At 67.1% G+C, this 21,459-nt stretch overlaps 1 protein-coding gene across 2 annotated transcripts in view; it reads left to right on the forward strand.

Moving 5' to 3' along the window:
* Positions 1-2,290: 2,290 nt before the first annotated feature.
* The window catches only part of CASKIN1 (CASK interacting protein 1), a 31,490-nt gene continuing 12,321 nt past the window's right edge, over positions 2,291-21,459 (forward strand). For both annotated transcript variants that reach the window (XM_063171543.1, XM_063171544.1), the window contains exons 1-10: positions 2,291-2,445; positions 16,713-16,764; positions 19,187-19,284; positions 19,386-19,531; positions 19,614-19,709; positions 20,073-20,203; positions 20,274-20,382; positions 20,818-20,926; positions 21,021-21,115; positions 21,196-21,313. In XM_063171543.1, the coding sequence (XP_063027613.1) occupies positions 2,352-2,445; positions 16,713-16,764; positions 19,187-19,284; positions 19,386-19,531; positions 19,614-19,709; positions 20,073-20,203; positions 20,274-20,382; positions 20,818-20,926; positions 21,021-21,115; positions 21,196-21,313 (1,048 nt within the window). In that variant the 5' untranslated portion in view covers positions 2,291-2,351. The remainder of the gene's footprint in view (positions 2,446-16,712; positions 16,765-19,186; positions 19,285-19,385; positions 19,532-19,613; positions 19,710-20,072; positions 20,204-20,273; positions 20,383-20,817; positions 20,927-21,020; positions 21,116-21,195; positions 21,314-21,459) is intronic.

Here is a 21,459-nt window from a genome sequence, read left to right on the forward strand (position 1 = left end):
AGCGTGTGGCTGCTGCGTGTCCCAGGCCAGGCTGGCACCCGGGACGGAGCAGGGACGGAGGGACGTGCAGGGGCCCTGGCAGGCTCCCACCAGCACCCGCTGCCCAGCACTGTGTCTGCTTTCAGTCCTCTGATCGCTGGGAGGGCTGTGAGCACAGCGGTGCCTTCCTCAGCTCCAAACTCTGCCTTCATCTCCTCCTTCTCCGCAATTCCAGCACAGGGCCCCGTGTGCTCCCGGACCCCCCCTGCCTCCCCAGGCCGGGCACAGGCCCTGCTGTGCTGCTTTCCCATGGAAAGGCAGCTGTGCTGGGGGATGTCTGCGTGGGACGAGCCCTCCTGCTGCTGCCGCCGTCTCCGGTTCCCACAGTCAGATTCCCACGTGCCCGTGGCCCTCGGTGCCCACCCTGAACCCCCCGTGCCCCAGGCTCTGCCCGTTCCGGGCGCTGCTCTCTCCCGGCGAGCGCAGGGCAGGAACGGGGACATTTCACTGCACATTCTTGTGCTCTGCAAAGACCAACCCGACTTGGCAAGAGCCCGAGGGAGCCGCAGGAACGCCGGGCTGGAGCTCCTCTCGCAAACCCGGCTCAGGCGGGGAGGAGGGACAGGGCTGGTGTGCCCCACGGCCCCACAACCGCTGCCCCGTGTGTGCGCCGCTCACAGCGGTCCCGGTGCCCCGTGTGTGCCCCGCTCACTGCGGTCCCGGTGCCCCGTGTGTACCCCGGTCACTGCGGTCCCGGTGCCCCGTGTGTGCCCCGCTCACTGCGGTCCCGGTGCCCCGTGTGTGCCCCGGTCACTGCGGTCCCGGTGCCCCGTGTGTGCCCCGCTCATTGCGGTCCCGGTGCCGGAGCTCGGTGCGGGGTGACCGGGTGTGGGGGCCCAGCAGGAGGGAGCCGTGGGGCACAAAGGGAGCTTTGTTGAGGCGCTCCCGTTGTTATCAGGGGGTGGCAGATGCGAGGGAAGCCCCCGAGCCTTGCGGAGCCCCCGGCCCAGCCCCCAGCCCCGGGCCCGGCCGCGGCTCAGGGCCCCGTGCGGCGCCCGGCTGCGGGATTAGAGGGCAGATTAGACGGCGCTCCGTGCCGGCAACCCGAATGTCCTGGATTGGAAAGTGGGGGTGGGGACAGGAGACGGACCCCGCCGTGCCCGAGGGGGGGTCAGCCCGGGGATGGGGCCTGGGCGGGAGCTGGGGGCACTGCAGGGACCCTTGGGCTCCGGCTCGGGGGGCACGGGCAGCCCGGGGCGGGCAGGGGGCATCGGGGACAGCCGGTTCCCTCCTCCATCTCCATCTTCCCGTGTGCCGCGGGGCTGCAGCTCCCGGTGCCCGCACCCCGCGGCCCTGTGACCGCACCCTCGTGCCCAGCGCCGGTGCCCGGCTGGCCCGCAGCCCTCTGGCCCCGTGTGCCCCGGCGCGGATTGCTGGAGCCGGGACTGCGCGAGGCTTTGAGCTGGGAACTCGTCCGGCAGGGCAGAAATTTGGGCTGATTCCGTGCGAATGATGTCGGTGCTCTGCTCTGATGGCACCGCGGGGACATTAGCGCCTCGTCCATCACTGGCCCCATTTCCTACAGGGCTCCTCAGCTTCCTCAGCCCTCGGCACAGCCGGGAACCCTCCGCAACCGTAATGTCTCGGTCGTTTCAGCCTTAAAAGTGAAAGGGACGAATGTCACCGGCCATTGTGTCAACAAAAGTGGAGAATGACGCGGTAATGAGCGCTTTATTTACAGAAATAAGGAATGCCGCTCCCGCCCGGATTCCGATATCGGAGCTGCTGCGATGGTCAGGCGGGACGGGGAGCGGCGAAGGGCGCCCCGGAGCCGGGCTGGGGAGCAGGGGGTGCCCCGGGAGGGGATCTGCTGGATCCCCCGGGACCCTCCCTCGGGAGACAGAGCCCCCGAGCAGCCGCGCTGCCCCGTCCCCTCCGGCCGCTGCGCCCCGCCAGCTCGGTACCGGCACGGCTGCGCGGCGGCGCCCACCGGGGCGTCCCCCGGGCCCGGCACCGGGGAGGGGATCCCCGCGCTCCGCCCGCAGCACCGGGCGGCCCCCGCCCTCTCCTCCTCCTCCTCCTCCTCCTCCCGCTGCTCGTCCTCCTCCTCCTCTTCCTCCTCTCCCGCGCTGCCCCCCGCGCTCCCGGTGCGGCCCCCCCGCCCCGCCGCGCCCCGCCCCGGGCGCCCGCCGCCGCCGCCGCCCCCGCCCCCGCCTCCGGAGCGGGCGGGCTGGGCGGGGGGGCCGCGCCGTGCCGAGCCGAGCCGTGCCGAGCCGCGCCGTGCCGCCCCCCGCCGCCCCCCGCCCCTCGCCGCGCCGCGGAGGATGCTCGGGCCGTGAGCCCGCAGCCGGCAGCCCCGGCGCGGCGCAGCCATGGGCAAGGACCAGGAGCTGGTGCAGGCGGTGAAGGCGGAGGACATCGCGGCCGTGCAGAAGCTGCTGCAGAGGCCCAAGCCCGGCAAAGCCAGTGAGCACGGCGGCGGAGGCGGCGGGGCCGGGCGGGGGGCGCCGCCGCGGGGGGACACGCGGAGGGGGGGCGCGCACGGGCACCGGCGGCGGGCGCGGCGCCTCGGGGCCGCATCCCGGCGCCGCTCCCGGGGCCCGGCCGCGATGCCGCCCTGCCCGCCCCGGAGCATCCCCGGCCCTTCCCCGGCTGCGGCTCCGAGCGGGCGGGCGGGGACCGCGGACGTGCCGAGGACCCCCGGCGGCGGCCCGGGAGGGGCGGGGGGCGCTGCCCGGCGCGGCTCGGAGCATCCCCGGGCGCGGAGCGCTGCGAACGCTCCCCTCGCCGCTCCCGGGGCACCCCCGGCGGCTCGGGCTCCGGCCGGGCCGCCCTTGCCCCGCGCCCCGGAGCAACTCCGGACCCCCGGGAGCCGGGCCCGGTGCTCGCGGGGCTCCGGGCAGGGTTTGCGGCCGGGCGCGCCGCGTGTGCGTGCAGGGAGCGCGGCCGGGCCGGCGGGAGAGCGCCGGGGCTCGCTGCCCGCGCACCCGCGTGTGTCCGCGGTGCCGCGGGCGCGTGTGCCGCTGTGTTTGGGTGCGTGGGGTGTTTGCGTGGCGGTGTGTACCCTGGCATCTGCGCGTTTGGCTGGGCTGTTGGTGTTCCTCGCTGAGGGGGTGTTTGGATGTCGCTCCCGGGTATCTCCCGGAGCATCCCTGCGGCTGGCTGTGCCCGGCGCCGCGGGTGCGTGGCCAGGTGTGAGGCTGCGGGGGCGTGCGTGTGCCGTGCGTGTGCGGCTCCGGGCGTACGTGTGTGTAGCTCCGTGAGTATCTACTCGCTGTAGGATGGAACTGCTCCGTCGAGGCGTTCCGCCCGGGACTGAATAATTCATGGTGCTGATGCAGCCGCAGGTTTCAGGCCTGGTGCCGGGGACGAGCTGGGCGGCCGGGGACGGTCCCTGGGTACGGACGGGGACCACGGGGAGCGCTCGTGTGGCTCTGGGTCACTGGGCACACGGTCCCTCCGTTGCTGTGCCCGCTGCAGGGCCGGCACTCCCCAAATGTGGGCGCCCCTGGAGCTGGGCAGGGCTGGTGATCTGTCCCCTGTCCCCTGTCCCTGGTCGTGCAGGGCCGTTTCTGGCCAAGCAGGGCCAGCGTGGGGCTCCGTGTCCTGGTGCTGAGCAGGGTTGGCATGGCATTCCCCATGTTCCTGCTCTGGTGTTGCATCCACCATGTCCACGGTGCCACATGAGGCCAACATGTGTTTCCTCATGCCATGCAGGGCTGGCGTGGCATGCTGTACCCTCTGTCCCCAGTGCCATCATTGCTGTCACTGCTGAGGGACTGGGCAAGAAGAACCTCCAGCTCAGAGCCCCCTTCATTCCCAACCCACCAGACACTGCTGCTGCCGTGGCCTCTTGGGGCAGTGTGTGGGTATGGGGACAACGCCTGGCTGTGCCCAGCAGTGTCCCCACACACCCTTCTCCAGCCCCTGCTGGCCTGGGCACACGGCTGGCGTTGCTGTGGGAACAACCAGAGGTGCTTGAGTGCCACCACCTTCTCCTGCATCCCTGTCCTTCCCAGGGCTCTGCTGCATCTCCCATGGCTGGGCCCAGCAGGCAGGATGGCCACGGGTGCCAGCAGTGCTCCCGTGCCAGGGTCACAGGTTAGGGACAAGGGACACTCGGTGGGGCTGAGCCTGCTGTTGGGGTGGATGTCACCCCTTTCCCTTGCTGGGCTGTCCATCCCCAGCTCTGCCGGACCCACGGTGCCAATGCCAGGCTTGTCTGGGGCCATTTCCCCACCGGACCCCGCTCTCCCCTGTGCCGGCGGGTGCCACGCGTGCTGTGGGTGCCGTGCTCCCAGCCTGGGGTGCTCAAGCACCTCTGGCCGTGGCAGTGGGGCTGGGGTGGTGCACGGAGCGGCAGACAGCGGGCAGGGCCGTCCCCACGCTGTCCCCACGTCCCCTCCGAGTTCTGGTCCCACGCACGCCCGCGGCGCTCCCCGCGCGGCACCGCCGAGATTTGTAACTTAGCTCTGTTATCTGATAATATCCTATTCATGTGGGGTTTAATACGCGAGATTTTGGAAATCCTTGCGTGAATTAGCGCGGGTTGCCATGGTGACAGGGGCCCCGTTGGTGTGAGTGCGGGTCCGGGCCGGGCCGGCCGCAGCGCACACCGCGCCTGCTTCGGGCCATCCATAATTGATGAGGTTGTCTGAAAGTTGCGCAAATCAGATGCAGGGATTTGGCAGCAAACTGTTTCCCTGCCTGTCCCCTCCTTCTCGGTGCTACCTCGAAGAAATGTGGTGACTTGGCGTTTTCCCCTCGGCTCCAGCAGCCTGGCATGGGATGGCATGGGAGCGTGGGGTGTCTCCAGGAGCGCTGTGCCCGCTGTGCCATCCCTGTCCTGGGCACCTGGGGCTTTGGGCGGTGGGAGAGGAGCTGTGCCACGCTGTGCCATGCAGAGGATCCACAGTTCCGTGGCTGTGGAGGGTTGGAGTGGACTGGATCCTTCCCTGCCCGGGCTCATCCACGTTGGGAATGGCTCCTGTGTGGTGCTGCCGGTGCTGAGTGTGGGACCTCCAGCCAAAGGATCCTCTGCTCCAGTTTCTCCTCCAGCCAGGCCGGGGGGCTCTGTGAAGCACTTCCACACATGGCAGCTTCGTGTGGCCACGGAGATGTCCCAGCACGTGGCCCTGCAGCGGCAGGACAAGCGCCCAGCACGGCAGGAACTGGCTGTGTGGCTGGAACCCAGGGCTGTGACCTGTGGGGCTGTGCTGCCCTCCCCATGCCTGGTCCTCAGTGCCACCCTGGTCCCCCAGGTTGCCTTCAGGACTCGTGTCCTGGTGTGCTGTTGGAGCTCTGGGGCCACCCAGGGCTGGGTTAGCCAGGGCAGGGCGCAGATCTCTGCATCCCCTGTGTCCTGCCACATCAGGGTAGCCCTGGGTAACCCAGCCCAGCCTGGCCCCACTGCCCAGGGTGCTGATGCTGAGGCCTGGGCAGCTCTCAGTGTGCCCCCACTCTGGGCAGGAGAGCCCAGAGTGGGCTCTGGGCAGGGCTCTGAATGCTGCCCTGTGTGTCACTGGCAGCAGCTCTGATGTCTCAGGGCTCGTCCCATCAATCCTGTCCTGCTGCCATGTGTGTCACTGCCCTGTGTGTCACTGGCAGCAGCTCTGATGTCTCAGGGCTCCTCCCATCAATCCTGTCCTGCTGCCATGTGCAGGGAGCAGGTCCTGCCCTGCCGAGGAAGGGACCTCAAAGCTCAAAGGAACCTCAAAGTAAGAACCCCCAGTGTCCTGCTGTCCCTGGGGAGCCGTCCTGGGATGTGAGTGGAGCTGCACTGGCTGGGTGGGGACGTTCCTTCACTGGTGCTCCAGGATTTGGGGACAGTGGGCAGCAGAGCCAGAGCACCTGGGGACGTGGGCTCTGGGCAGGGCCTCGCCAGCTGCCTCCTGCCCTCCGGTGTGTCCTCCTGCACAGTGGCCAGTTAATTCTGGCTTTTCTTGCCTGCACTTGATTGCATTCATAATCTGCTCTGATAACAGTATTTAATAAAACCAGGCTAATATGGTGCAGTTAGGAAATGTCTTTGACATTTTACAATTCAATTTCCATGCAGTAAAAGGCAGGGCAGATGCAAATCCAATTGTGGTGCAGTGCCCAGGGCACACGTGGCCGGCAGCCGCCGGAGCTGCCCGGTTCCCCCGGCCTTGGGAGAGAGCAGGAGCCTTCCCTGGGAGAGCAGGAACCTTCTCTGGGAAGCAGGAGCCTTCTCAGAGAGCAGGAGCCTTCTCAGAGAGCAGGAGCCTTCTCTGGGAGATCAGGAACCTTCTCAGAGAGCATGAACCTTCCCTGGGAGAGCAGGAACCTTCTCAGAGAGCAGGAGCCTTCCTTGGGAGAGCAGGAGCTTTTCTTGGGATGCAGCCACCCCTGATGGCCCCTGGTGCTGCTCCCTGGGCACTGGGCAGAATCTCCCTGCCCACAGAGAAAGCCAGGCAGGGATGAGCAGGTGATGGTCACTGGAGCGCTGGAGCCCCGATGCTGCTGTCTCTGGAGCCATCAGTGCAGGGCCCGTGCATCCCCCATGGCATGGCCAGGCTCTGCTCCCACGCCTCCCCTGTGCCCTCGGCAGGGACGGAGGGGCAGTGCCCAGGGGATGGGCTGGGGCACAGGGGCAGTGCCAGCAGGGGGAGGTGATGGTGATTCCCAGGTGTGGCCCAGGCCCGGGCTGTGCTCTGAGCCCTGCTCACAGGCAGGCTCCCCCAGCTGCTGCCCAGCTCCTCCGTGTGTCTGCGGGTCCCCCATCAGCCTCTCGGGGCTCCCAGCCCGTGTGAAGCCTCGCTCCCAGCAGGACTTGGCAGGGAAGTGTGGGCTGGAGTGTGCCAAGTTTCCTTCCGCAGGGGCACCATTGCTCAGCCCGGGGTGGCTTCTCATCATTTTACATTTCCTGCCTCCGTGGCTGGGCAGAGCCGTGCGTGCACACCCTCAGTGCCCCCTGCCCCCAGCACAGCCCCGTGCCCAGGCTGGCTGCAGGGTCCCTGTCCCTGCTCTGGGGGCCGGTTGGCCGCTGCCATGGAGGGGCAGTGAGCCGCGGGCTGGCAGCTCCGTTCCCAGCTCCCTCCTGGCCTGGATTTCTCTCAGCAGTCCCGGATGCCCCTGGCCGGGCACCAGCAGCCCTTTGGCAGCCCCTGTGCGGGGCTGTCCCGCGGCTCTGTGCGCACCAGGGCCTCGCTGCCCCTGTGCTGGGGTGGCACTGGGGGGGACACGGCAGGGCCAGCCGGCACCCGAGGGTGGCAGGGCTGGCACTGAGCAGCTCTGAGTGCTGCGGGCGCCCTGAGCTCCTCTCCACAGCCGTCCCAGTGGCTGCCAGCCCAAGGTGGTTTCCAGTAGCCAGGCTGGCGTCCGGCTCCTCTCCTCCTCTCTGCGCCCTGTTTAACCCTTCCTTCCCCTTCCCAGCTGCTGGGAATGGCTGTGATCAGTCCCCTGCCTATGTTGGTGTGCCCAGGTACCCCCAGCCCCTTCCCACACGTCTGCAGAGGCTGCAGCAGCGGTGCCTGGGGATGGCAGCTCCGTGCTGCTGTGCCCAGGGCCCGGGTGGGTCCCACAGCGGTGCTGGGTGCTCAGTGAGCACATCCCTGCCTCATGGCAGGTGGGAGCTGTGGCAGGGCTGGGGGTGAGTGCTGCAGGGGACAGCCCAGCTCTTGGGTGATACCTGAGCTTGTTTCCCACAGTTCTGTCTGTCCCCATACTGGTGCTGGCTGGTGTGTGCTGGGAATGGTGCTCAGCACTGTTGGGAGAATGTTGGAGAATAAATTTGCTGATTTTTAATGACTGGTGCTGGTCCTGCTGGGCCAGGCTTCCCTTCCAGTGAGGGAGAGGCACTGGGAAGCAGAACTCAGGAGTGCCTGCATGGACACTGTTGTTCTGCCACTGTTTTGTGTCCTGTCCCTGGCCAAGTGCGCTGCAAGGGTGGGCCATGGCCAGCAGGTCACCGAGCCAGAGTGCAGCGCTGATGTCCCCTGTGCCCTGGCTCACCATCCCGTCCCACATCTGGGGCACTGGGACTTGCCCTCCTGGTTCTCCCCTTCCCAGTGATGCCCCCTGCCCGGCAGGACGAGGGCTGGCTCATCCTGCCCGGCTGAGAGGGATCTTTAAGCGCTAATGAAATGTTAATAGTATTTTCCAACTCAATCCGGGAGTAGAAAATGAGGTGTTTAACGCTGGGCTCTGCAGCGACAGGAGCAATCAGCCTGAGAAATGGGAACTGGGATGCAGAGCTGGCCTGGCCTCTCCCGACTGCTCCCCGGTGATGGACGGGTCCCGGTGCTGGCACCAGCCACCCGGTGGGGCAGCACCGTGCTGGGAGGGAGAGCGGCTGGCAGGGAGTGCCAGCTCTGCCCGGCTCTCCTTGGGCGTCCCCACAAGGTCACCGCCAGCACCTGGAGAGCGCTGAGCAGGTGGAGGGGGCTGTGGGGCTGGGGTGCCCCAGGGTGCAGCAGGGTGAGGGGACCCCAGCGCTGTGCCCTGCCATGGTCATCTGGAGATGGACCAAGCTGGAGATGGTGCCCAAGGAGCCCCCACAGGCTCTGCTCCTCGGCACTCGGGTGGCTGGGGGCTCCTCCCGTGTGCCCACGTGTGCCCCTCTGCATCCCTGGGCATCCATTGGTGTGCATCCTGTGTGTGCCCAAGCTCCTGTGCATGCTGTGCGTGCCCTTGTGCATCCTCCGAGTGCCCCAGCCCCTGTGCATGCTGTGCGTGCCCCTGTGCATCCATGTGAAGGCGTGTGCATGGTGTGCCCATGTGCCTCTGCCCCGTGCCCCCTGTGCCTCTCGCCTGCCCGGCCGAGGGGCCGAGGGGCCGAGGGGCCGGGCCCCGGGCACGGCGGGCTCGTGGCGGCGGCAGCAGCCGCTGATCCCTTCCAGATGTGGCTGCCGGAGCTCCCCGAGAGGCCCCGCGGGTTCCCGGCCGCGGCAGCCGCTGGAGCAGAGACAAAGCGGCGGCGGCTGCCCGGCTCCTGCATTGCAGCTGGGCTGTTTACGGCAGCGCGCTCCTCGCAGCCCTGCAGCGGCACAGCCCCGCTCCCGGGTGTGCTCAGCGGCTGCCGGAGCCTCGGCCCTGCCAGCCCTGCCAGCCCTGCCAGCCCCTGCCAGCCCCTGCCCGTGCCCGCCGTGCTGGGGGCACTGGGGATACTGGGGACACTGGGGACACTGGGGGTAATGGGGGCACTGGGGGCACTTGGGACACTGGGACGGGTCCTGCCAGCCCTGTGCCTGCCCTGCAGCTCTGCCAGCCCCCTGGGAGCAGTGTGAGGCCTCCAGCCTCGCTCCCCGTGCTCCTGGATGATGCGGGGCATGGCCTGGCCGCACATCCCTGCTGCCCACCCACCCTGGTGGTCACTGGCACATCCCTGAGCTGCCAGGCCACAGAGCTGCCCGTGCCTGTGCCCGTGCTGCCCCTGCATGCCTGCCGGGAATGGAGCCCTGGAGCAGAAGGTGGGCACGGTGCCCCGGGTGGGGATGAGGACAAACGATGGCTCTGGAGGCACCAGGTTCAAATAGAGCCCAGGGCCTGTTTAGCTCTGCGTGGCTGGGAGCTCAGAGCCAGCGCTGCAGCAGCCCCCGGAGCCTCTGAGGGATCTGGGCTGCCTGCACACAGATGTGCACACACTCAGGGCACACCAGGAACTGATCTGGGCCGCCTGCACACAGATGTGAACATGTGTGCACACCAGGAACTGATCTGAGCTGCCTGCACGCAGATGTGAACATGTGTGCACACAGAGCACACTGATCTGGGCTGCCTGCACACAGATGTGCACACACTCAGAGCACACTGATCTGGGCTGCCTGCACACAGATGTGCACACGCGTGCACACACTCAGAGCACACTGATCTGGGCTGCCTGCACACAGATTTGCACACATGTGCACACACTCAGAGCACACTGATCTGGGCTGCCTGCACACAGATGTGCACACACTCAGAGCACACTGGTCTGAGCCGCCTGCACACAGATTTGCACACATGTGCACACACTCGAGGCACACCCTGAGCTGCCGCCACTTCCCAGTGCTGCTGCACCGTGCCGGGTTCATGGGAGGCCAGTGATCACCGCCTGCCTTGGTTAATGGTGCTTTGAGATGCTCAAAGCTCCGGGTCCCGCCCTGCAGCCAGCGTGGACAGGGTCCCTCCTGCCAGGGGGTGAGGAGGGGGAGGAGCTGGGGAGGATGAGGATGAGGATGAGGATGAGGATGGGGAGGATGGTCTCTGCCCAGGGTGGAGGTGAGCAGTGTGTATCCATCTCTATCTGCTCCCGTGTCCCAGGAGGTGCAGTGCCAGCCGTGCTGGGATGGATGGATGGATGGATGGATGGATGGATGGATGGATGGATGGATGGATGGATGGATGGATGGATGGACAGACACAGGTGACAGTGGCCCTGAGCAGCCACGTGGCCATCCCTGCCATGCCAGCCTCGCTGTGCCAACAGCAGCTCCTTCCAGCCAGGGTGATTATTGAAAATTACCTGTTTGCCACAGGCTGCCAATTAGGGCTCCCTGTAAGCGACACCAACATTCATTTCCACAGAGACGAGCGTGGGCGTGCGGCTGGCACCAGGCACGGCAGGCTCTGGCACCAGGCATGGCTGGCACCAGGCATGGCAGGCACCGGGCACTGGGCACAGTGCTGGCATCAGACATGGCAGGCACTGGGCACCAGGCATGGCGGGTGGCTGGCACTGGGTACAGTGGGCAGCTGTGATGCTCGGGGCTGGTCCCACAGAGCCGGGCACAATCCCTCGTGTCCCACCCATGTCCCCCTGTCACATCCCTGTCCACATCTCTGTCCTGCCCATCCCCGCCGCTGCTTCCCCACGTTCCTGGGTGCCCTGGGCCGAGTCACCAGGGAGCCCCTGCCCAGCGGAGCCCCATGAGGTACTCGGGGCTCTGGGGGGCTGGCACTGCCCAAAGGGGTCCGGCTGATGCAGCGTGGCTCGGCCTGGCTGCACGGCACCACACAGCAAAGGTCAGGTGAGGATATGGCTTGGGAGTACAGGGGGAGAGTGGGGATCTCCCTCCACGGGAGCTGCTGGAGGGTGCTGGGCCCCCTGGCCAGCCCCAGCCCTGGTGGGTCGGCTCTGCCCTGGGTACACCCGTGTCCCCTGTCCCCGCCTGCCCTGGCAGCCCACAGGCTCAGCCCCGCGCCATCCCGAGGGACTGAAAAGTTTCCTTTTTGTAAAAATAAAAGCATCACAGTGGAGTCCCTGCTGCCTCTTGAAAGCTGCATTTAAGCTGCTTCCTGCAGCCCCAGGGGACAGCGCTGCGCGGTGACTCAGGCTGCCAGAGCCCAGCCAGCCTCCAGTGTGGATTTCACCCCTCCTTCTCCAAAGGGTCTGCCGGGGACGGGCATCCGGAGCACCTGTACCTGCGCTGGGCACATGGGCAGCCTCCCCCAAAAGTGCCGTGGGATTTGGGGAATGGCTGGGGATGGGCAGAGGGGCACACAGGTGTGGGTATACAGTGGTGATAGGCAGTTGTTATCCAGCTGTGGTGGGCACTGGGCTGTGCAGCTGTGATGGGCAGTTGTTATCCAGCTGTGGTGGGCACTGGGAGGTCCAGCTGCGGTGAGAGGTGTATGTCCAGCTGTGGTGGGCAGTGGACATCCAGCTGTTGTGAAAGGTGTATGTCCAGCTGTGTTGGACACTGGGCTGTGCAGCTGTGATGGGCAGTGAACATCCAGCTGTGATGGACACCGGGGTGTTCATCTGTGGTGAGAGATGTCTGTCCACCTGTGGTTGGCAGGAGTTATCCAGCTGTGGTGGACACTGGGCTGTCCAGCTGCAGTGAAAGGTGCATGTCCAGCTGTGACAGGCGGTGGACATCCAGCTGTGATGGACACCAGGGTGTCCAGCTGTGACGGGCAGTGAACATCCAGCTGTGATGCACAGTGAGGGTGTCCAGCTGCGGTGAGCGATGTCTGTCCAGCTGTGGTGGGCAGCAGTGATCCAGCTGTGCCGAGTTCTGCCCTGCAATGGCTCCATCCCATCCCAGGCACCCCTTAGCCACAGGCAATCCCTTTGCCTGCACAACGAGCCTCCCGGTGCATTATTTATACAGTCCTGATCGATCGGAAGATGATAACGGCTTCATTAGCATCAGAGCATCGCGGCCCCAGCGCCTGACACGACCTTGGCTGCAGGAGTAGCAGCTTTTCCCTGTCAGGACCGGCTCCCCTTGGCTGCAGGAGTAGCAGCTTTTCCCTGTCAGGACCGGCTCCCCGGTGTCACCATCATCACCGGCCCCAGCCAGGGCTGCTGTGGCTGCCTCGGTGGGGTCCCCCCATGGCACAGGCCGCCGTGGGGACCCCATCCTCGCAGTGAGGAATGAGACCCCCCCATGGCAGGGCTCCTCGTGTGGTGCCCGTTGTTTGCATGGCGCTCGTTAGCAGGGATATAATTAAGAGCAGCTATTTTGGATGCTTCCTTTATCCGGCAGCTCCCAGCGATGCCGCTGCAGGATCCTCCCCCCTGTCTCTGAAACAGGCGCTTGCCTCGAATCTCTTCCCTGTGGGTATTGGCTGCTCGTGGGGTCCTGTTGTGCTTGTGGGGGCACACGCAGGGCTCTGGCCGCCCATGTGAGCTGGGGAGTGGGGAAGCAGCAGGGCCGGGGCTGGGGGGGAGTGGGGTCACTGCAGAGGGGTCAGGGAAGGGATGGAGAGGAGGATTTGGGGGCTGCTCCTGGCTGATCCGCTGCCGCCACGCTGGGGAGGGGGCAGCAATGCTTTCCCCTCATTAGGAAGATGTTGATTTAGCGGAGGCTGGAGCCATCTGCTTGGAGCGGCCGCCTGCTGCCTGCCGGGGGAGCTGGGTGAGGATGTGCTTCGTCAGCGGGGGCTTGGCCGGGAGCCCCCACGCTCGGGCCGGGCATCGATCGCTGCTGGCGCTGCGCTGGCTGCAGAGGCTGGCACAGGAGCACGGGACAGGGTGCTGGCAAGGGACAGGAGCCCCCCGAGCAGCCCCTCCACGTGGGGCCGTGGCCTTGGACACGTGTGCAGGGAGGGGATGGAGCAGCCGGGCACAGGGGTTCACTGCAACCTGCATTGGGGCGCCCAGAGCTGTGCTTGGCCACTGACGCATACACCGGCCACCTGGGCACAGGTGTGTCCATACAGCAGGTGAGATACCTGGGATATCTGGAGCAGGGACTGGGCACTGTGGTCTCCCTGTGGCACGTACTGGGATTGCTGCTTGGGCACGGGGGTCTCCACATGGCCATGCATCGCTGTGCCCAGAGCTGGGTTTGGGCACAGGGGTCTCCACATGTCCGTGCATTGCAGTGCCCAAAGCTGTGGCTAGGCACAGGGGTCTCCATGTGGCCATGCATCGCTGTGCCCAGAGCTGGGGTTGGGCACAGGGGTCTCCACGTGGCCATGCATCGCTGTGCCCACAGCTAGGGTTGGGCATGGAGGTCTCCTCATGGCCATGCATCGCTGTGCCCACAGCTAGGGTTGGGCACGGAGGTCTCCTCATGGCGTGCTCCAGGACACCCAAAGCAGCTGCCAGGCGCAGTGCCAGGAGCCCCGGTGACCCTGGGGCGGGGCACAGCGGGTTCCCGTGCCCAGGCCCTGCACGTGCCAGCTGCCCGTGCGCCGCTCACACCGCGGTGCCCGCCGGGGCCGGGGCTGCCGCGGGGCCGGCGAGGAGCTTGCTGCACGCGGAGCGCCGGGCTCAACCCGAGCGTGATGGAGCTCCCGCGGTGCCTGTGTCTGAGGGAAGGCGTTCCTGGAGCGGAGCAGAGCAGAGCAGGCCGCTCCCGCCGCGCTGTTTACTCCGGCAGGCGCTGTTTATGGCTGGCGTCGATGGCAGACGCTGCGGCTCCCGCTGCACCGCGCAGCCCACGGTGCCAGGGCCTGTGTGTGCCCCCCTTCCCTGGGGCTGCCATCGTAATCCAGGGGTTTGTGGGGTGCAAACTGCTCTGAGAGCCGTGGAGAGCTGGGCTGTGAGACACCAGGGCAGCCCTGTGATCGTACACGGCACCATCATCACCTGAGCAGCCCATGGGGAGCCAGAGGGGACATTGGGGTGTCCCAGGGATGGTGGCGGGGATCAGGCTGTCTGAGCAAAGATGTGCCACCCCTGATGGCACTGCATGGAGAGGGCAGGATGGTGACTGCAGGTGCTCGGTGCTCCCTGCCACCCCCCAGGGATCCCAGCAGAGAGGACAGACAGGGACACACTGGGTGCTCACTGGCAGCGTGGCCATGGAGGAGCTCTGCTCTCCTCCCCACCGTGCCCATCTCCTTTTGTAGCCGATATTTTTAATTGGAAGCACTCGGCTCCCTTCTCTCTGCCTTGTTAGCGGAGGAATGTTCCTTGTCATTAATTCCCAGCCATTAATGAGCTCTCCTGGCTCTTGTTGCCCCAGACTGGCTGCAAATCTCACTGTGGACCTGGTGGCCAGGGCAGCCATCCTTCCTTCTCCTGCTCTGGGAACCGGGGTTATTCTGAGAGCCCAGCTGGGCTCCGTGCTCCAGCTGCCTTCGGCACGCTGACGGCCACTGCCAGAGCTCTGAGGAAAGTCAAACCACCGCATGGCTGCAAGTCACTGACTAAGCACTTGGCACGGGCAGCGATGGAAGTGCTACACGGATTTTGGCAGCCGCAGCCTCTCCTGCAGGTGCAGGGAGGGAAGATTTGCCGCTGCTCTGCGCCGGGGCCATGGCGGTTTGGTGATGCCGAGGGTGCCACGTGCCTGGGGATCACCAACGGCATCACCACTGCACCCCGGTGCCCGGGCACTGCCCCGTGCCAGCCCCTCGCTGGGATCCGCCTGTGGGAACGGCCAGGCACCGCAGACCCGCTGACAGCGTCCGTCTGTCCGTCCGCCAGCAAGGCCCCGTCGCCCGTCTCGGGGCCCGTCTCGGGGCCGGAGGCCGGAGCCAGCGCCGGGCACGGTGCCGCTCCTGCGCCCACGGCTCCTTTTGTCCGCTGGCCCTGGCATCCCTGGGGGCAGCTCGGGCCCTCTCCTGGGAGCTGGCTCCTGGCGCGGGCAGCAGCGGAAGCGGCACTGGGCTCCTCTCCACGGGGCTGAATGGCACCTTTGTTGGGGACGCTGGCGGCAGCGCGGGGCTGCGGGACCGGGGCAGTGTCAGTGCCAGTGCCACAGGGGCTGTGCCAGGGACCGGGGCAGTGTCAGTGCCACAGGGGCTGTGCCAGGGACCGGGGCAGTGCCGGTGCCACAGGGGCTGTGCCAGGGACCGGGGCAGTGCCAGTGCCACAGGGGCTGTGCCAGGGACCGGGGCAGTGTCAGTGCTGGTGCCACAGGGGCTGTGCCAGGGACCGGGGCAGTGCCAGTGCCACAGGGGCTGTGCCAGGGACTGGGGCAGTGTCAGTGCTGGTGCCACAGGGGCTGTGCCAGGGACCGGGGCAGTGTCAGTGCTGGTGCCACAGGGGCTCTGCCCACCTCTCATGTGCAGCTCTTCCCAGGGGAGCACGGTGATGCTCTGGCAGGGATGGGATACGGGGGTTTCTGTGGCATTCCTGTCCCTCACCACACCCTGGGGACCCCAAGGTGTCCCTGTCCCTCTCCAGGCACCCTGCAGTTCTCCTCATCTGCGAGGGGACCCTGGGCACCTGGTGGCTGGAGGGTGGTTGCTGTGGCTGGTAGAACCTGTCCTCTGCAGTTGTCACCTGTCACACGGGGCTGTGTCAGCATCAGCAAATGTCCTGCAGCTCGGACAGCCGGGCAGCGCTGGAGTGCAGGGGGCAGCCAGCTCTGGGTGCCAGAGCCTCTGTCCTGGGCCCATCCGTGCTGTGTGGCCTGGGCAGGGCTGGCTCAGCCTGGCACCACTCCCCAGGTTTGAGGTCAGGGCTGGACACAGCCACCCCTCCTGCTGCCGGTGCCCTCTGAGCCCCGTGTGCCCATGCAGAGGCTCCTGGGCTGTGGCACAGCCCTGTGCCCAATAATCAATAACCACAGCGACGCTCACAAGGGGACACGGCAGAGGGGCAGAGAGCAAGGCCACGGCCAAGGCACACAGGGAGTTCTCTGTGGCCCTGCATTCCCTTTTTCTGCCTGAAGCAGCCCCTTCCAGCCAGCTTCTCCCAGCAAGAGCTTGTCCCTGGCTTCGAGTGCCTTTGGTCCTGTCCCATGGGCTCAGGGCTGGAGCTGTGCTCGCTGTGCTGGGCTCAGGGGCTGCTGTGTGGGTCCCCTGTGGGGCTGGAGCTGTGCTCGCTGTGTGGGTCCCCTGTGGGGCTCTGCCGTGCTGCTCCCACCCTCCTCTTCCTCCTGCTGCTCCCGCTGTGGGAAGAGCAGCTCGCTGGAAAGCCTGAGTGGCATTTTTCGGGTAAATCTTATGTAAATCTGGCTCCATCCTTCCTCGTGCTGCTAATTGGATTGCCCCGGCGCGGTTTCATTTCGCAGAGGGTGGGGAGGGCAGTGCAGGGGGGCTGGGGTACAGGGGGATGTGCTGAGCTCTGCCCAGGGGGGGCTGCAGGGGCCATTCCAGAGCCCCAATGGGTGAACGAGCCAGGGGAACATTGCCCAAGCAAACCAGGGCAGAATGGGCAGAACCTGGTGCCAGGAGGAGCCCCCGGGCTCTGCCCCCTTCGGCAGGGACCCCCACCCTGAGCCTGCAGGTTCGGGCAGCCCCACTCAGCACCTGTGCAGCTGCAGGGAGCCCCAGCCTTGGTGTGCAGGGAAACCTGGAGCTGCCCGCACGTCCCCTCCCCGGAGTGCCCCTGTCCCTGCAGCAGCCTCCTCCTCTAACACCCTGTCCCCTTCCCTCCCTTCCAGAGCTCCTCGGATCAGCAAAGAGAGTCAATGTCAACTTCCAGGACACGGACGGGTGAGTGGGAGCCCCAGCCCGGGTGTGGGTGCTGTGGGGTGCTGTGAGCAGGGGGTGCCCTGCTGTGGGAGTGCCCGGGGTCTGTGTGGCAATGCCAGGCTCCCCGAGCTGCCAGCTCCAGGGCTCTGGCCCCGTTAGCCCCCGTGGCTGAGCCCTGCCTGCACCCAGAGCCGGAGCAGGAGGCAGGGGCAGGGCTGTGCCCACATCTCACCCCACTTTTCCCACCTGGGGGAGCTCAGCCCTGTGGGGAGCTGGGTGGGAGAGCTGTGACCCCGCCAGGCACGGGTGATGCTGCACAGCCACATCCAAGGAGCAGGAGCAGCAGGAAGGGGCTGCAGACCACCCTGCTAATGACCCTAATGAGGCTGCAGGGAGGCCATGGGGCCCTGCACAGGGGGTGCTGCCCTGGGAGTGCTGCTCGTGGGGCTGGGCAGCAGCTGCCCCCAGCTCCCCCTGCCCCAAGATCCCCCTTGAGCGGGGCAGCAGCACCATGTGACGCCACTTGTTCCCTCTGCTGTGCCAGGGCAATGCCAGGGAGAGCAGCAGAACGGGAGGCCATGCCCTGGGGATGTACAGCCACGGCAGCCCGGCTGCCTCCTCATCCTCGTCACCAGGGTGGTGGCAGTGGGCATCCCCCGGTACCTGCCAGCTCATGGCTGTGCCAGGGGCAAGGGGCACCACCCCAGGGGCCACCTCAGGCTCAGCAGAGCCAGCAGGACTGAGCAGCAGGGCTGAGCATCGTGGCAGGGCTGGGCAGCTGCAGGCAGGGCCCGGCTCGTGTCTGGCTCCTGGAAGGCTCAGGGGGTGCTGAAGCACAAGGGGAGCAGCGTCCAGCCTCAGGCACTGCTCCTGGAAAGGATGCCTGGGATGCAGGCTGCAGCCTGCTCTGCTCTGCTCTGCTCTGCTCTGCTCTGCTCTGCTCTGCTCTGCTCTGCGTGAGCTCAGCCAGCTCTGTGCCTCAGTTTCCCCATCCCGGCAGTGCTGGCTCGTTCCTGGCTGGGAGTGCTGTGGGGGAGCACCGTGCTGGTGTCCCTGCATGGATGACACTGTGCTGGTGTCCCCACGTTGGTGAGCACTGTGCTGGTGTCCCCGTGTCAGTGAGCACCGTGCTGGTGTCCCTGCATGGGTGACACTGTGCTGGTGTCCCCACGTTGGTGAGCACCGTGCTGGTGTCCCCATGTGAGTGAGCCCCGTGCTGGTGTCCCTGCATGGATGACACTGTGCTGGTGTCCCCACGTTGGTGAGCACCGTGCTGGTGTCCCCGTGTCAGTGAGCCCCGTGCTGGTGTCCCTGTGTGAGTGACACCGTGCTGGTGTCCCCACATGGGTGAGCACCGTGCTGGTGTCCCCGTGCTGGCCCCGGTGCCCTGCTCCCCTGCTCCCCTGCTCGTGGCCGAGGTGCCCGGCTGGGCCAGGAGGTGCCCGAGGGAAGCCCCCGAGGCAGCCGCGGGCCGGGCTGCGATTTGCACCATCTTGAGCGGATCTGAGCAGGGCGCTGGAGCGGAAAATGTTGACATTTCCCAGGCAGACGTTGGGGATCGGCCTCCTGTGCAGGCTGTCTGCTCACATCGCCGCGCCCCGCTGGGGACGGCAGCCACAGCTCCTGGGCACCGCCGTGCCTGCGGCCTGCTTCCCGTGGGACCTGTCCCTCAGCCTGGGGACACAGGGCCGGGGGATTGTCACCCACAGCCGCGTGGGCACCGGGGAACGGGGCCAGGGGGATTGTCACCCACACCTGCCCCTCGGGCACCGGGCAGCCACAGAGGTCAGCGTGTCCTGGGGGCTGCCGTGCTCCGGTGGTGACACCAGGGTGGCCCTGGGGATGGGATGGGGACGCTGTGCACGGGATGGGGACGCTGTGCAGCAGCACGGTGGTGCCAGCGCAGCCACACGGAGGAGGATGCCTCTGCCGGGAGCACAAGTAGGTCAGCTCCTGGCCTGCTTCCCAGGCGGGAGCCTCGGGAGCTGCCAGAGCAGAGGGGTGCGGGGCCGGGGGCTTTCCCCACCCCAGAGCTGGGCACGGCAGCGGGCACGGCAGCGCTGCCATCTGTGCTCGTGGGGCCAGCCTGGGGGAAGTGGGTCACTGGGGAGGGGGCTCCCTGGTACCCCCACCCTCCGTGCCTGCCCTACCCTGCATGGCCCCACTGCTGGGGCCAGCCTGGGGGAAGTGGGTCACTGGAGAGGGGGCTCCCCGGTACCCCCATCCTCTGTGCCCGCCCTGCCCAGAGGGGTCTCAGCATTGCCAGGCCTGCAGCAGCTCTCACCCCAAAGCCCACAGAGGGATGGGGGGCGGCTTTCCCAGGGACATGGAGGGCAGGGCAGCCCCGGGTGCTGCAGAGGGGCGGGTTTCAGGCTGCGGTGCTGGGCAGGGCTTGGCAGGGCTGTGAGGGGACAGTGGCCCCTGACACCAGCCCGCTCCCCAGGTTCTCAGCTCTGCACCATGCGGCACTTAACGGCAACACGGAGCTCATCTCGCTGCTGCTGGAGGCACAGGCTGCCGTGGACATCAAGGACAACAAAGGCGAGTCCCGGGTCCCTTGCCCCGTGCCCCTGCGGGCTCTGCCCGCTGCCTTGGCACATGGAAGGCTCACATGGCAGGCTCACGGCTTCCTGCCCCTGCAGGCATGAGGCCCCTGCACTACGCAGCCTGGCAGGGCAAGAAGGAGCCCATGAAGATGGTGCTGAAGGCAGGCTCCTCTGTGAACATCCCATCAGACGAGGGCCAGATCCCCCTGCACCTGGCGGCACAGCACGGGCACTACGACGTGGTACGGAGGGCACGGGGCTGGCGGGGGGGGTGCCACCCCTCCAGCCCTGCCCTCACCAGGCCGGGGTCTTGCTTGTCCCCAGTCGGAGATGCTCCTGCAGCACCAGTCCAACCCCTGCATCATGGACAACTCGGGCAAGACGCCCCTGGACCTGGCATGCGAGTTTGGCCGGGTCGGGGTAAGTTCTCATGGGGATGGGTGTCCCCAGAGGAGGACTGGGGGGTACAGGGGCACTGTGAGATCCCAGGGGGCGACAGGGGCACTGTGAGGTCTCTGGGAGGGGGACAGGGGCACTGTGAGGTCCCTTGGGAGGGGGACAGGGGCACTGTGAGGTCCCGGGGGGGGACAGGGGCACTGTGAGGTCCCGGGGCAGCTGGAGGGGCACAGGGATGGCCGGCCCTGGGGCAGTTTGGTGCCAGCACCATTGCAGGAGAGCTCTGGCTGCTGGCAGGGGGAGGCAGGGGCCGGGGGCCAGGGGCTGCAGCCCGGGGGCGGCCGAGACGCCCTTGCAGCCCTGCTCCGTCTGTGTTTGCTGAGCCAGGTGGTCCAACTGCTCCTGAACAGCAACATGTGCGCGGCGCTGCTGGAGCCCAAACCGGGGGACACCACCGACCCCAACGGCACCAGCCCGCTGCACCTGGCCGCCAAGAACGGCCACATCGACATCATCCGGTGCGTGCCGCGGGCAGGGGGGGCAGCACCCGCGCCCCCCGTGCCCCCCTGACCCCGCCGTGCCCCGCAGGCTCCTGCTGCAGGCTGGCATCGACATCAACCGGCAGACCAAGGCGGGCACGGCGCTGCACGAGGCCGCGCTCTGCGGCAAAACGGACGTGGTGCGGCTGCTGCTGGATGTAAGGGCCCCCCTCGGCACCCCCAGACGGCCCCAGGCACCCCCAACCCAGCCAGGAAGGGGGGACCCCACAGCTGGGGCTCAGAGCAGCCTGTGCAGCTCTCCCTGGGAGCAGAGCTGAGGGTCCTGGGGGCATGCACCAAGGCTCTGAGGGTCCTGGGGGGATGCACCAAGGCTCTGAGGGTCCTGGGGGCATGCACCAAGGCTCTGAGGGTCCTGCAGGGGATGCACCAAGGCTCTGAGGGTCCTGCAGGGGATGCACCAAGGCTCTGAGGGTCCTGGGGATGCACACTGAGGGGTGAGGGTCGCAAGGGGGGTACACACGAAGGTCTGAGAGCTGTGCCCTCCAGCTGCTGGTCTGCTGGTGGCCTAGGGAGTCCCAGGGGTGGCAGGACGGGGACCAGCCTCCTCCCAATCCCTCTCGGTGCCATTGCAGAGCGGGATCAACGCCCACGTCAGGAACACCTACAACCAGACGGCTCTGGACATCGTCAACCAGTTCACCACCAGCCAGGCCAGCAAGGAGATCAAGCAGATGCTGCGGGGTAGGGGGTCGGAGGGCGCACGGCGGCCGCGCTGGCACGGGGACGCCGGGCTGGGGGTGCCAACTGACCGCCGACGCCCCCGTTCCATCCGCAGACGCCTCCGCAGCCCTGCAGGTCCGGGCCGTCAAGGATTACTGCAACAACTACGACCTGACCAGCCTCAACGTGAAAGCCGGGGACGTCATCACCGTGAGTGCGGCCGGGGGGGCCGGGCACGGCGCGGCGGCGGTGCCAGCCCCCGGCCCGGCCCTGACCTGGCGCGCCCGCAGGTGCTGGAGCAGCACGCGGACGGGCGATGGAAGGGCTGCATCCACGACAACCGCACCGGCAACGACCGCGTGGGATACTTCCCCTCCAGCCTGGTGGAGGCCATAAGCAAACGAACAGGCAAATAACCCCCCCTAGACCCCCAGCCCCGGGGAGCCCATCCTGGCTTGGCGGGGACCGGGCTGTGGGGCCGCAGCGGCCAAGGCAAAGAGGGGTGATGCCCCTCGTGCGTGTGGGGTTGGTGTCCCCGCCGTGGGCACGGGGAT

This window comes from Melospiza melodia, chromosome 18 (assembly GCF_035770615.1).
Source record: "Melospiza melodia melodia isolate bMelMel2 chromosome 18, bMelMel2.pri, whole genome shotgun sequence".
NCBI classification, from domain to species: Eukaryota; Metazoa; Chordata; class Aves; order Passeriformes; family Passerellidae; genus Melospiza; species Melospiza melodia.